Source organism: Helianthus annuus, chromosome 5, assembly GCF_002127325.2.
Source record: "Helianthus annuus cultivar XRQ/B chromosome 5, HanXRQr2.0-SUNRISE, whole genome shotgun sequence".
NCBI classification, from domain to species: domain Eukaryota; kingdom Viridiplantae; phylum Streptophyta; class Magnoliopsida; order Asterales; family Asteraceae; genus Helianthus; species Helianthus annuus.
In genome coordinates, this window is record NC_035437.2 from 70,924,549 (window position 1) to 70,940,657 (window position 16,109).

Consider the following 16,109-nt stretch of genomic DNA (forward strand, 5'->3'; position numbering starts at 1 on the left):
ACAAGGATTCGAACTCTTACTTAAGGTCCTTGCTATCTTTTCTACACTTCTTAATCTTCTCCCAAGGTCAGCTATCTCCAGAATTGATTGCTTGAGTTGTTGCAAGTGAATGAGCACTTGAACAAATGAACTCATGGCCCTTATATAGGTTTTCTAGAGCTCCAAGATCATTCCAACAAAGCCTATGTGTCACACCCTGGCTTTGCGGAAGCGTGGTTAATTTGGTGTGACTTCTTAATACCATAGCTTAATCATAACAAGCTATATGAATTAAAAATATGCAAGATCATCCATTAAAATAAAATAGTAAAACATTGTCTTAATGGGTTAAACACCCAACAACCACAACTTGTCTAAACATTACAAATGCAAACTTAACATAAACGTGATTCAAGGACTGTGACTTGTCCAGGAAAGAGTCACAAGCCTCGAACCCTGGATGACCTCGGGCCTAATGCAGCGGAAAACAAGCCATACCGCGCCAGATCGTTAATTCCCTGAAATACATGTAAGTTGAAAAATCAACAATAATGTTGAGCGAGTTCATGCGAAAGTGCGTAAACAAACCTTTATCTTTATCAAAAAAACCTGGTATGTAGCAAATAAGGAAAAAGAGATCACCAATGGTTTGCAAGGCCATTGATATGTGTGAAGTGCAAGTAGGGATGACTCAAACCTAGCGGATTTATGCGTCGGGCACTAAGTCACCCCGAGGTCCGTTATGCTGGACCTGGGGCTGGGCTCGCTACACCCAGATAGATCTACCGCTCCTGTCCCTCGGTCCTACTACGAGGATTAATGGCCTCAAGTTGTGCCTACCCACTCACATGATCTGAGTAACAAACCTCCTTACGCTAACCATACCATGTATAAACATATTCATAATCATAGTAACATGTATTTCACCCCCGCAGTTTATCAAACTGAAAACAGTTAAGAGAAAAGGGGGACATGAACTCACAGTGAGTGCGTCACAATACCAAGTAATCCAAATATCCAACTGCTGCGCAACGACCTACATGTGCTAATTCTATTAGACGGATGGCCGTGCCTTAGCTTTATAGTTTACATTTTCGGGAAACAGTTAGACAACCGTTCCGTGTATATACTTGGTAGTTAATTTCCTTCCCAAGGATGGGGGAATTAATACATGTGTGTTTATAATATTAAGTCTCACTTAATATATTTTATTTCTCATTCCAAAATATAATTATTTTTCTCAAAAATAATATATTTTCTTTTACACAACACTTTCCAAAATAATACGTCGACAAGATACGCATTTATGAATATTTCCGAATAAGGCGTAAGTTACGTTTTGGCGATTAGGTGGTAATAGTAATTACCGTTGTAACTTATATGTTTGTCGTATAGGCGTTGGTATTATTTTGGGTTCGACGAAGTTAGTAAATATTATTTTTACTCTAAAAATAATATTTATACATTTTCACAAAATAATCATAAACAGTGTTGTGAAAAATATATTTATCGAATAAATATTTATCACGTTTAGTTTTTGTGAAAATCCCACCTCCGATTATTTAATAAATAAAGTCATGGCGAAATATATTTTGAAAACCTTTCAAAATAGTTTAACACTTGTAAATAATTCTAAGTGTTGGATTTTTAGAAAATTTCGCCAGAGTTTCCCCTGTAACTGGAGGTGGCCACGCTTTCAAGCGTATCATTTTCTTTTACAAAATCACTTCAACAATTCTTCAAATCAACCAAATCAATTTCCGATACTTCAAACTAGTTTCAACACATTAACACGTAGACTAGTATGTAAAATCACATTATTACATGGACTTGTAGTTTTTCTAAAACTATTGTGTAGATCTCGTTATATTTAGTGGATCTATGTATAAAATAGTTTAGTCTTGCAAAAACCCCGTTTTTGGAACAAACCATTCTTTACAACTTCCGGACAATTTTTATAAAAATTGTTATTTTGTCGGACCTTTCGTTTCACAAGTGTTCATACACTTGTAGTTTATAAAAATCACCTTTGTAAACATGTTACCCAACTTATATAAAAACATGATTTTCTCGACACCCGGTTCTACGAATATACCACTTGTACATACGTAGATCGGCTCGTTTTAAATACTATTTTTCATGTCAAAACACTTTTACACAAGTTCATGTTTCCCATGTGGTGGAGTTTCACCTTTTAACCCTTGTACAAAAGAAACAAGTGTATGTCAAGATTCGGGATCTTAACAAAGTCGGGTTAAACGATGATAAGAGCCACCACAACGTAGATCGGGCCTTAACAATCAACATATTCAAATACTACGACATTTACACAAGACATGACCTTTTATCCAACGATATTCGAGTTTTAGTAGACTTTTTAGATTCAAAAGGTGGGTTACCGACTTTTAACCGTTAAAAATCCTTTTAACCACTTTAGATACGTTCAAGAGTGAGTTTTAAACAATATACCTCTAGCTCGGGGCTAGGGAAGAATCTAGTCGAAAATGGCGTGGATAAAAGCAACGTAGCGAGGTCCTTCCACTTCCGTTTGCTCCAAGCTCCGTTGTAGGTGACCCTTAAGACTTGTATGGACTTGGAATTGCAAGATGGAAGCTCGAAAATATGGTGGGTGCTAAGGGGGTGTTCGGCCGAAGGTGGGGGAGCAAGAGGGAGGATAGTGTGTTGGTGTTTTGAGTGTGTAATCTCTTGTGTGCATTGTGAGGGTTTTATAGACAAAATTAGGATTATCGTCCAACGGATTTCATGCTTTCTAGATATTAGGCAAAAGCAATAAAATATTAAAAAGAATTCGGGCCTTGTCTCCCCTTTAGGTGGCCGATTGTAATGGGGGGGGGGTACCCGGTTCAATTCCAACTAAACAGTTAGTGTTTAGTTACGTTCACCAAGTTAGTTTAGAGTTTAACTCCGTTAGTTACGTGTTGCGTTATAAAGCGGGTGTTAGGGTAATCAGGGACCCTAACTGGCTCAGAAAAATACTAATAATATTTCTGGCAATATTTTTATGTTCCGGGTATAGTCCGGTTGTTCAGTTGGATAGTAATCCGTTAAAGTGCTTAAGTAATCCTTTAAGCGTCGTAAATAATATTTTTAGCGACACAATTTATTCTGCAAAGTGTCAGGAATATTTTCCTCATGTTTTGGCACTTTATTAATTAGCTAGAAGCTAGTATGTTGACAGAAGTGCTGTGTTTTGTGCTTAGAGTACGTTTTAGGCACATCCAATCTCTGTATCTTATTCCTAGAGACGTAATTATACAACCCTTGTATCCTTACACACACTTTGGGTGTAGCGAAATATTTCTGGCTCATACAGGCCTTTAGAGGCAGTGTTTGCCTGATGCTGGCTATATCAGCATGTCAAATAGGTTATCCGTTCAAATGCTACTGTGCTTTTGTGCATCATGTTTGTCACTAAAGTTCAGTAAATAAGTAATGTAGTGACAGGAAAAATCAAAGTATGATGCAGACATGTACATGTATCAACAATCAAGTAGCAGTTTATCAGAAATCTCAGTTAAGCACAGTAATTAGGCAACAATTAATAGTTAATTAAGTCGTACGGATACCTGGTTTTGTGAGGGTTGTCACACTATGGATGTTTCCTGATCATCCCAAGTGTCCCTAGGCCATTATAAACCATCAAACAAGCCCCTAGAATCGAAAACCATGCTTTAAAGTCGTTGTAACTTGCTGAAACAGGCACCTGTCAACAAATCTGGTCACTGGCACTCTTAGGCGGGCCGCGTAAGGTTTGGCTTACCTTTACGCGGGCCGCGTGAAGGCTGATCTCCGGTCACAACTTTCTCATATTTGCATTTTAGGTCCCTGGTCCTTCCAAACGTGGTTTTAACTTTGTTTCTTGCAATTTCAACCCTCTAACTTGACTTTTAGGGGCTCCAAGGCATAACCAAACACCGTTAAGTCCTCGGTTAACTTTCTGATCACCCGTAAAGCCTTAAATTTCAACGTTGACGCTTTTAACCCCTCGTATGCGAATATTGTCATAACTTTCTCATACTTTATCGAAACCTTGTGAAATTTTTATCACGTATTCTAGTGAGCATAATTAATCATTACAAAGCTTCAGATTTGCTAAAAGGTCACTCAGAGGTATACTTTAAACATGTTGACACATTTAACCCCTGTAGTTTGTAATCTCTCACTTTCTTTCACGATTAGCTTCGTATGATCCATGATTTATACGTTTAAGGGTATAAACATCATGTAGGGTTATTGAAAGATACATTTATCCATTGTTGACACTTTGAATCCTTTTACACATGTAGATTCTTTGTTTGTCAACTTTAGTCCCTCTAAATCAGTTCTTTACACGTTTAAAGTCCATGACACGTGTTGATATATTATTGGACATGAATTTTCGAGGTGTTACATGTTGTTGCTAAGATATGAAAGTTTGCTAGACTCCTATTGAGCATATCCTGAGTGTGAGAATTTGTTTCTCTGTTCGCGGTTGCTAAAGCACGCTGCTGCTGAAGTTTTCTCATCCTTTTCCTACGTTCATGGGCTCCTCTGCTGAACCATCCTCTCTTCTTAGGAGGGAATGGCTCTTCAGATTGGGCTTTGAACACGAAAATCCCGTCTTCAGTGTCAGCCGAATACCCTGAGAGGGTAGGCTGTGAAGAGGTGCCTTTGTCCCTAGGTTAGCTGGAGAACTGACGGTAAGCGTCTGAAGGTCCTTGGTTGCTCATACTGTAAACTAACAAATTGTCAAATAACAAACAACAATAATATACAGATATACACGTATCCACGTAATTTATTTCCTAACATACTGAATAACATTTTGGTGTTAGCAGAACACTTCTGTGGCTGAATCAGTGGCTTAGCTCTGATACCACCTTCTGTCGCAACCACATCCCCTAATAACCCGGGAACGGACGGTCGCGGCCAGTTTCAGTGGTATTGGTGTTTATCAGTTTGGCAGCAAAAAATACATTAGGACCGTAGTTAGGAATTATTTTATCAGAGTAAAATACCACACTTTTATAATATTAAATACATGGGAAATTCCCAAGTTTCTAGTACACACATTTTTATAGGGATAAACCCTATTTTATTTAAATAAACATCTGTTTATTTAGGTAACTTTTATGGCCACTTTCCCTGAACTATCGGTCTACTGCCTTAGATACGGCAGTGTCAATCAGCGTACGAAGCTCTTCTCTTGTTATATTGATCCTATCATTAACGTGGTTTTCCACGGGATGATTGTTTGCTTCCTCCGACCTACTCATGTAGCTTAATTGCTACATAAAATCAAATAAAGACAAGGTTTATATAGAAGCTTATACAGTTTTATCGTTCTTGACGATTTATTAACCATTTTAGTTAATTTGTTAAATATATAATTGTTCAGGATCTTTATCATAAATCCTAATTTACAAGTTAATAATAGCACAAAAAGGCCTAGTCACGTAGACAAGTTTAATTTATAAGCCTAGATTTTATGGAATCGAGGCATTAACGTTTGAATCAAAGTTCATTACCTTTTCTTGACAGGGAGTTGTAGGCTACCACTGTCTTTAGTCTCAAAGGACGTTAATTATAGCCCGTAGGCACTTCATCTTTAGAGGGATGATTATTTTAATAAGGAAAATTGGAGTAATCCAATTTAAGGATGACTTATGCGATTTTATCGAATCAAATTTTTGCCACTAATGTTAACATGTCTTCAGAGTTAACAAGGATTTCAATCTTTTGAATAGGTTTCACCATCTTGGCCATGTCTGCAATGACATATAGACTAGGTTTTACCTTTAAGGTTCTTTATAATATTTAAATGCAGAACAATCCTAATTTGAGATGTTAATATGAATCTAATTGTGGAACTACCATCTTGGCCCTGTCTTAAGGTGACACATGGCTAGGTCTTGTCCTTTTTAGATTTTGCCATTTTATTATAATTGTAGATCTTATAATAGGAATGTTATTTTAAATCTAACCGTTCCATAAAATTTAAACAAGTACATGGTTACCCTAAACGGGACTTCTAAGTTAAATGACTTGCCCATTCAGGGGCTAGACGGAAAATAACAAAGGAAACAAATAAAGAGCAAAATAAAACGAATTAGGATTAGTTCTAAGTTCTTTGTCTAGACTCGAGAATCGAGGAATGTGCAATTGTGTAACTGAGATTAAACACAAAAGGCTAGTGTTTAATTCACTCAGTGTTGGCTCTGATACCAACCTGTCACACCCCGTTATTTCCACGTATTACCGGTGGGCCCGGTGGGGAGTATCGTGACGTAGTTGATATCATCATAGTCAAACAACACAATTTAAATGCACAGCGGAAGCAAAAGATAGATTCATTTCAACCGAATAAATTGTAATATTTAGTATCACAAGATAGTTGAAAATGATCCACAGGCGGATCGAAAGAAAAAGGAAATTGTTCAACAGACTTTAACATCTAGAGCTTGCGAGACTTGATTATTGATGCCTAGAGTAGCCAGCCTATTACGTATAGTACCTGCACTTAGCCTTTTTGGAAAATACGTCAGTTTACACTGGTAAATACAACTTAACTGACTCATTTTGAAAAGAGTTTGAAAATTAATTTGAATGCACTTAGGCAAAAATATCTTTTATAACTTGGGACAATTATTTAAAAATAATCTTGTATACAATTTTACTTATTTGTCGTCCATTAGGGCTGGTTTGTAGGGCCGGACAAGATTAACTGACACGCCACAGGTATAATGCCCACAAGGTTGATTCCTTTAAGTGGATTACCAGTTTTTACATAATGCAACTGTCAGGTGTACGCCTACACCCCGTGCTTAGGTCGTGGCCATTTCTTTGAATGATGCCAAGGATATCCGGGACATGGTCATTTAACCCCTAAAGGCCATACACCAAATAATACTGAATAAAACGAGTTATGTAAATACATTAATCACAATCCGATTTAAATGATTACATACCCGACCAAGCGGTATTATTATAATACCGTATCCCAAGCCCGTATAGGGAAAATAAGTTAAGAGTATTTACCTGAGCAAAGTATAAATCAAATACAGCAAGTGCACGTAGCTTTTACTGAGCTCCTAATCTAGAACGAAGGTTTTTAATAACCTATTAGAATCCTAACGGGTCTTTAATTAAGCCTAGACTTAGACTGGTTAGTTTTCCAAAAGGAAGATACGGTTCAAACGCGTGATAAAGAGAAGACCGATTTAGAATGTGGTTTTGACCCGACAAGCTTGTATGCTTGTTTAATAAGGGTAACTTAAACACATTCTGGATTTTTAGACAAAAATGATAAGGTTTGACCCGTTTCGGCTAATATATGCAAACTAGTTACAAAAGCCGATCCGAACGCGAAAAGTGCGTAACGAGTAACCAAATGAGTCATATACAAGTTTCCTAAGTTAATATGCCTTCAATATGTTGTGACATCAGTAGGATATCTTCTATTATGCCCAAAATGATTTTAAACTCAAACTATACCTCGTAAGGGCATTTTGGTCATTTTAAAAGTTATAAAAGAGTTTAAATGTTAATCTGAGTTACAGGTTTGATATAATCAGTAAAAATACTTAATTTAATAAGTTATAACAGTAGGGTATTGTATATATGTGAAATTTATCCTTTATAACTAAACTATGCACCGTAGGGGCATTTTGGTAATTTCACTTAAGCCTAAAAGGTCAAAACTGGAAATCTGAGTTTAAAACTTTTGCTTACTGTTAGAATATAAAAATTTACTAAAAATATCAGTAGGTATCAAGCCTTATATGTTTAAAATAATTTTAATACATACTATGCGCTTAAAACGCGTAAAAAGGTAGTTTTAAGCGATTTCTGGGTTTTATAAGAAAAGCTGATATTTTTATTATTCCAGAAGGCTTAAAATATTCTATTTATCATATTGGATCAGTATAAAGAGGTTTGGTATCAAAAGGATTTGTAAAACTCATTTTATCGTCAAAAAGGGCAAAACCGACAATAACTGGATCAAGCTTAGAACCCTATGTTATGCTCAGCCTAAAAATAAATAAAAATTTTCAAAAATCCCAAAATATTATTTTATATCAGTAGGTAAAAAGTTTGGTATCAAAAATTGGGTTTAGATAGGCTATATGCTAATTATGCCGTTTAATTAATAAAAAGCTTTCTAATTACGCTAATGAGCATAACTCCTAATCCAGACCTCAAACTGATGTCATATTTTAGGGAAAAGTCTATAAATCAGTAATGAAGGTTTCCATTCTTTTACTTTTTCAAAAATCACGTTTTAAGGTGAAAAGGGCATAATAGTCAACATTTAAGCATTTAAAGGAAACATGCATATGAATCGGATAACTAATAAACCAAGTCGTGTAATCTCAGAGGGTTATACTAACATGTAATCTGGTCCTAATAAAGCTCTAAGGCATTTCTAAACAATGCTCTAATGGATCAGAACTGAAAGTCAAAGTAAAAGTCCACTTATGCGACTTTCGGTTCCGAACCGAGCTTTAGACTGAAAATTGTCGGGTTGAACATGCTTTGACATGTTCTTACATTAATTACCAAGTTATATGAGTGATAAAACAGGTTATATGGCTTCTACATTGTTAATTATGTGTTTATGCGAAAATTAGCTTTCTGTTGACTTTTTAAAATCAAGTTTGACCCGACAATTGACTTACTTAGAGTGGGAATCAGAGAATACCCTTTTAAGGCTTTATTACCCACATAATACCAACTCAAAGCTATTCTTAATTCTAGAATTGACTGGACCATTAGTGATTAATCACTAAGTCAAACCTTAATTACGACGGTTTGACTTTTTGTCTATAAGCTAATTAATAGGATTAAACAAGGATTTGAACTCTTACTTAAGGTCCTTGCTATCTTTTCTACACTTCTTAATCTTCTCCCAAGGTCAGCTATCTCCAGAATTGATTGCTTGAGTTGTTGCAAGTGAATGAGCACTTGAACAAATGAACTCATGGCCCTTATATAGGTTTTCTAGAGCTCCAAGATCATTCCAACAAAGCCTATGGATGTTTCCTGATCATCCCACGTGTCCCTAGGCCATTATAAACCATCAAACAAGCCCCTAGAATCGAAAACCATGCTTTAAAGTCGGTGTAACTTGCTGAAACAGGCACCTGTCAACAAATCTGGTCGCTGGCGCTCTTAGGCGGGCCTTGTAAGGTTTGGCTTACCTTTACGCGGGCCGCGTGAAGGCTGATCTCCGGTCACAACTTTCTCATATTTGCATTTTAGGTCCCTGGTCCTTCCAAACGTGGTTTTAACTTTGTTTCTTGCAATTTCAACCCTCTAACTTGACTTTTAGGGGCTCCAAGGCATAACCAAACACCGTTAAGTCCTCGGTTAACTTTCTGATCACCCGTAAAGCCTTAAATTTCAACGTTGATGCTTTTAACCCCTCGTATGCGAATATTGTCATAACTTTCTCATACTTTATCGAAACCTTGTGAAATTTTTATCACGTATTCTAGTGAGCATAATTAATCATTACAAAGCTTCGGATTTGCTAAAAGGTCACTCAGAAGTATACTTTAAACATTTTGACACATTTAACCCCTGTAGTTTGTAATCTCTCACTTTCTTTCACGATTAGCTTCGTATGATCCATGATTTAATCGTTTAAGGGTATAAACATCATGTAGGGTTATTGAAAGATACATTTATCCATTGTTGACACTTTGAATCCTTTTACACATGTAGATTCTTTGTTTGTCAACTTTAGTCCCTCTAAATCAGTTCTTTACACGTTTAAAGTCCATGACACGTGTTGATATATTATTGGACATGAATTTTCGAGGTGTTACATGTTGTTGCTAAGATATGAAAGTTTGCTAGACTCCTATTGAGCATATCCTGAGTGTGAGAATTTGTTTCTCTGTTCGCGGTTGCTAAAGCACGCTGCTGCTGAAGTTTTCTCATCCTTTTCCTACGTTCATGGGCTCCTCTGCTGAACCATCCTCTCTTCTTAGGAGGGAATGGCTCTTCAGATTGGGCTTTGAACACGAAAATCCCGTCTTCAGTGTCAGCCGAATACCCTGAGAGGGTAGGCTGTGAATAGGTGCCTTCGTCCCTAGGTTAGCTGGAGAACTGACGGTAAGCGTCTGAAGGTCCTTGGTTGCTCATACTGTAAACTAACAAATTGTCAAATAACAAACAACAATAATATACAGATATACACGTATCCACGTAATTTATTTCCTAACATATTGAATAACATTTTGGTGTTAGCAGAACACTTCTGTGGCTGAATCAGTGGCTTAGCTCTGATACCACCTTCTGTCGCAACCACATCCCCTAATAACCCGGGAACGGGCGGTCGCGGCCAGTTTCAGTGGTATTGGTGTTTATTAGTTTGGCAGCAAAAATTACATTAGGACCGTAGTTAGGAATTATTTTATCAGAGTAAAATACCACACTTTTATAATATTAAATACATGGGAAATTCCCAAGTTTCTAGTACACACATTTTTATAGGGATAAACCCTATTTTATTTAAATAAAACATCTGTTTATTTAGGTAACTTTTATGGCCACTTTTCCAAGCCTTCAGTGCTGTCCAGCTGGCTTCTATTTGGCTTTCACATTTTGTTACCTGAAACGCGTTTAAAAACATTTTGTCAGTGGGAAATACTTATGAGTGAATCCCAGTTTAATCATGACAGGTAAAACTGTTTACAGTATTGAGGGCGGTCGCGCAATTACATTTGTTTATTTTCTACTTTTATTACCACCCACGGTACTGTCAACCCGACTTGTGGTCATGTTACTACTCACAGTGTAGTAACAAATTTTGTATACAAAACCCCAACATACCGATGATAATTATAGAATACAAATACTCAATCACTGTTTAATATAATGTGAAACAATTGAGGTTTTGTAAAAACAGTTTGCAAAAAGGAGGATTACTCACATTGCTATCTTAGGGTTTTCCTTTTTGATTTCCTGGTGATTATCTATTAATTACGCAATGCACACACGTTATTATAATAACCAAATATTTACATTAGTAATACCCTCCCCGAGACAGAATTCCAACGACTACGGCGGGCAGAGCCTCAACAGCCGCTACGGAACCCTAGATCAATCGGGCAGCGTATCTAATACGTAACCGGGGGTTATGATACTTACAACGAGGTAGAAGTTTTTTATTTTGGGGGGGGGGGTATTATGCCCGAGTTTAGTGCCTAATATAGAGAAATTGAGAGAGAGAGAGATTGAAAGACTGAACGATTTCTGAACTGTGCTTGTCGACTCAATTTATAGGGCTGATCAGACCATTTCTCGCGCCCCGCGTAAGCCGAAGGCTTAGCCTTCACGGCTCGCGAGCTAGGGGAAGTAGGCCCTAGCTTGGCCCGGTAATGGGGTAGGTTTGACGGGTGTTGCGACACGTGGCAGCACCAGGCTGCGCTTTGCTGACCAGCTGTCGCGTCCCGCGTAAGACTAAGAGAAGGTCTTCGCGGCCCGCGAGCAATCCATAAAACTTGATTTTTATTTTATTTTTAATGATATACGATATTTTGGGCATGGTTTTCATATACAGGGTGTATTTTAGGACATATAGTGACATTCTATATATATTAGGGGTGTCGGAAATATTTTAGGACGATTGTTATAATACATATATATATATATATATATATATATATATATATTGGATTAGGTTCAAGAGTGAACACTAGTATATTTGCGAACTGAGTGAACAAATCCTGACCATTGATTTACACACGTGTATGGCTAGGATTTCATCATCAAATCATAAAATACACCAGTGTTCACTCTAGAACCCCACCCTATATATATATATAGGGGAAGGTTCATTTGAGAAGAAATTTAATGTGAGAAGAAAAAGAAGAAAGGGCATATTAGTAAAATACTATTTCATTTATAACTCATATCATTAATTTTTCTTTTGTTAATTAATTAGTCAACTAATCATTAATTATGTTACATATAATCTACGAAACCTACACATATCAAAATTTTCATATATATACCCTACACATTATAGAATTTTATCCTACACAGTCAAAATTTATCCTACACACCTCGAAATATATCCTACACAACTCATAATTTATCCTACACAACTAGTAATTTATTCTACACTTTAAATTAAGTTGTATTTTTTTTCAATTTAAAAAAAAGTATATATTTTGAGAAAGAGTTACAAATTTAATTTAGTTAGTTATTAAAGGGGAAGAATACAAATTAATGATTTATGTAAGTTTACCAATATACCCTTATATTAAAATTAAATGCAAATATTAAATGAAGTAAAATGAAGCCTTCTTATTGGTTGAAACTTCTTCTTTTCTCTTCTTACAAAAAAATTCTTCTCATTTGAACCATCCACTATATATATATATATAGGGTGGGGTTCTAGAGTGAACACTAGGTTGAGAGTGAACTGTGTGAACTAATCTGGGCCATTCGATTACATCATCTAGAGGTTTTTAAACAATGGCAAGATTGTAATTATAATGTTGTAACTTCCCTTAAAAATAAGGGTTAATGGATTTAAACACCCCCCACTATTGCCATTTGGCCGCTGGCACTCTCAACTTTGACTTTGGCTCACACCACTCCCAACTAAACACTTGGGTTGCTGTGTCACCCCGTCGTTAAATAAACAATAACTGGGTTAGTTCTTTTTGCTGACGTGGCCAATATTTGCTGATGTGGCATGCTGATGGATTAACCTAACAACTTCAATGCTTAATCAATCTCATAAGCAATCAAAATCACAATTCAACCTAAACAAATACCTAATTCGAAACCTAAAACGCATTAACATGAAATAAAAGTGTAAAAACGGGAACATTCTGGTATACATACATCGTGAGCTTCAGAAATGGTTTTGAATTTGGTTTCTGCGTCCTTTTTGCAGTTAGGGTTCTTATCAGGATGCCACTTCATAGCGAGTTTGCAGTAAGCTTTCTTCAAGTCATCGTCTTTAGCGTTGCGATCGACTTGAAGAATCTTGTAGTAATCGACACCCATGGTTGAGGTTTGTGTAGGTCTGGTTGCGTGTCGGTGAGGTTTGCCGGAGTTGTTATCGGTGTTGTATGTGGGTGGGTTCAAGAAACTTCACTTCTCTCTTCAACAACATCACCGACGGCGGCGCCGGTAATCTTCGCCGGAGGAGTGGTTGTGTGGTGTGTGCTTGACCGGAGAAACAGTTGCAGAGGTCGTCGGTCGGGTCACCGGACCTGATTTAGATAAAGAGAGACTTGAGTGAGGGTGTGAGGGTTGATGTGCGACCACCGGAGTGGGAGGGGCGCCGGAGTCACTCGGTCGCCGGTCAGAATCGAGAGAGCAGAGGGGGTTTGGGGTTGTTGGAATCGGGATTGTGTGCATTTAAGTGTGTTGGATTTTGGTGATTTGAATGTGTAGATCGATTAGGTCTTGGTTTAGGATGATGATGATAAATGGGTTGGTAGATTGATTAGGTCTTGGTTGGGGATGATGATGATAAATGGGTTGGTGAATCTGTGTGTGGGTATTTATAAACAATCTAACATTTCTTGATATATGTATATCACATAATATAATACATCATCAAATCATAGTTAGCTCCAGTGATTAGTGTGCGTTTAATGAGTTCTTGATTATACGGACGCGGGTTCAAGTCTTGTTAGTCCCGTAGTTTTTTAGATCCATCAGCATGCCACGTCAGCAAATTTGGATCCATCAGCATGCCACATCAGCAAATATTGGCCACGTCAGCAAAAAGAACTAACCCAGTTAGTGTTTATTTAACGACGGGGTGACACAGCAACCCAAGTGTTTAGTTTGGAGTGGTGTGAGCCAAAGTCAAAGTTGAGAGTGCCAGCGACCAAATGGCAATAGTTGGGGATTTTAAATCCATTAACCCTAAAAATAATTGACAGAAGGGTATTTGCGTCTTTTGTAAATTGCATTTATTAAACAATATAATCAAAATCCCTAAAATCTCGCTAGTTTCCGTATATACAAGATACAGAGCTGTTAGTGTATACACATGTATATAGTCTCGCTAGTATCAGTTTATACAAAATACACTGATGTTAGTTTATACACATGTGTACAGTCTCGCTAACTATCAGTTTATACAAGATACACAACTGTTAGTTTATATACATGTGTACAGTCTCGCTAACTATCAGTTTATACAATATACATAGTTGTTAGTTTGTACACATGTGTACAGTCTTTTATACATCTATGTATTATATTCAGAAATGGTTACATATGTGTATATTAACAACATATAGTATATTATGCATGCACACAAGTAGATTCATATAAAAATTATGAAATTAATGAATACAAAACATATCACATGTATGCAAAAATAAATAACTTAATCACATATTCAAAAAAGAGTTAATGCTAAAAAATAATTACAATTTTAATCTCAGAGAAATTTTTCAATATTTATTTAAAATTATAAAAAGTTAATATATACGGATAATAAAAGAAAAACAATATTCAAGTTAAAATTAAAACAAAATTTATGGATAAAAAATGATGGAGAAATAATTAAAAATGTGTGAGAGAGATAGAGAGAGGGTTAAGAGATGATAAAATTAAGAGATTTTAATTAAATATACTTAGCTAATGTCAATCTTACTCGTTTAATCTAAAAACTGATGAAGAGCCAAGATTAGTTCACTTTCAAGAAGTTGTTCAGTCTTAAACCTAATTATATATATATAAATGAGAAAACTACATAATGAGAAAACTAGAAAACTAACTAAAAAAGCCTAAAAAAGGCTAAAAAAACATACCAAATTTATTATTTTTTTTATAAAAAATCGCTAGTTTTTATGCATGGAAAAAATTTTCAAAAAAAAAAGAAAATTTGTTGTACTGCACATGTGCATTATATGTACATTATATGTGTACTACATATATGTACTATATTCGTAATAGTGCACATGTGTAATACAACAAATTTTTTTTTTTTGAAAATTTTTTTCCATGCATAAAAACTAGCGATTTTTTTATAAAAATTTGAAAAAAAAAACTTTTTTGGTATGTTTTTTTATGCTTTTTTTAGTTAGTTTTTTAGTTTTCTCATTTGAACTAGTTTTCTCATGATCAATCCCCTATATATATATACAGGGGATGGATTATCAGAAAACTAGTGTAATTGAGAAAACCAAAAAGCTAACTAAGTAAGCTTAAAAAACTTACCATTATTTTACAATTTTTTATAAAGAAATCTCTATTTTTTATATATAAAAAAAATTCAATTTTTTTTTGTATTGCACATGTGCACTAATACGGAAAGCCTAAACCATTTAACCACCCCCACCGACACCCCCCAAAAACCTAAACCCCCAACCCCCAAAAACCCAAATTCACCCTCCCACCAAAAGCCTAAACCTCCCACCCCCCAAAAACCAAAAACCCCACGCGCTCTCCCGAAAAACTAAAACTAAATCTTAAATATAAACCCGAAAAAAACTAAACCCCCCACCTTCACCCCCAAAATCCTAAACCCCCTCCCCCCCTCCCCCCACCCCATATCTAAAAACCTAATCCTAATCCTAAACCTCCAAAAAAACTAACCATAAAAACTAAACTAAACTTAAAAGCTAATTTTAAGCATGTAATGCATATGTGTAGTTCACACATAATGTACATGTGCAGTACAAGTTTTTTATATATAAAACTAGCGATTTTTTATAAAAATTGAAAAAAAAAATTGTATGTTTTTTAGGTTTTTTTTAGTTAGTTTTCTAGTTTTCTCATGATCCTATATATATATTTTGAATGGGATCTATATATATATGTGTGTGTATATATTAAAATTTACTTTGTATGTGATTATGCTAAGTAGAAGTGAATTGTGAGTAAGTGCGAGCAATGGGTTAACTGAATAGCTTTACGTCGAGATCTCTTAAAGTGTAATTAAATCGTTTACAAAAACAAGTTGTTAGATTGTATAGCATATAAATATTCTCTAGCGTAATATTTAATGGGATACATTCCCTTGTTAGCATTATTATATTGATTAAAAGTTTTATAATTGAGCTAGCGAACAAATAAATCCTTGAATCAAGAGGGTGAGCAAGATTATTATTCTAGAGAGAGGAGGGTGGGGACGTGGGGTG

At 35.8% G+C, this 16,109-nt stretch overlaps 1 protein-coding gene across 1 annotated transcript in view; it reads right to left on the reverse strand.

Annotated features, from left to right (window-relative positions):
• LOC110942968 (dnaJ homolog subfamily C member 9-like) overlaps positions 1 to 13,008 on the reverse strand; it is a 39,080-nt gene extending 26,072 nt beyond the window's left edge. Inside the window, exon 1 of the mRNA XM_022184730.1 lies at positions 12,840 to 13,008. Within this exon, the coding sequence (XP_022040422.1) occupies positions 12,840 to 13,008 (169 nt within the window). The remainder of the gene's footprint in view (positions 1 to 12,839) is intronic.
• Positions 13,009 to 16,109: the final 3,101 nt, after the last annotated feature.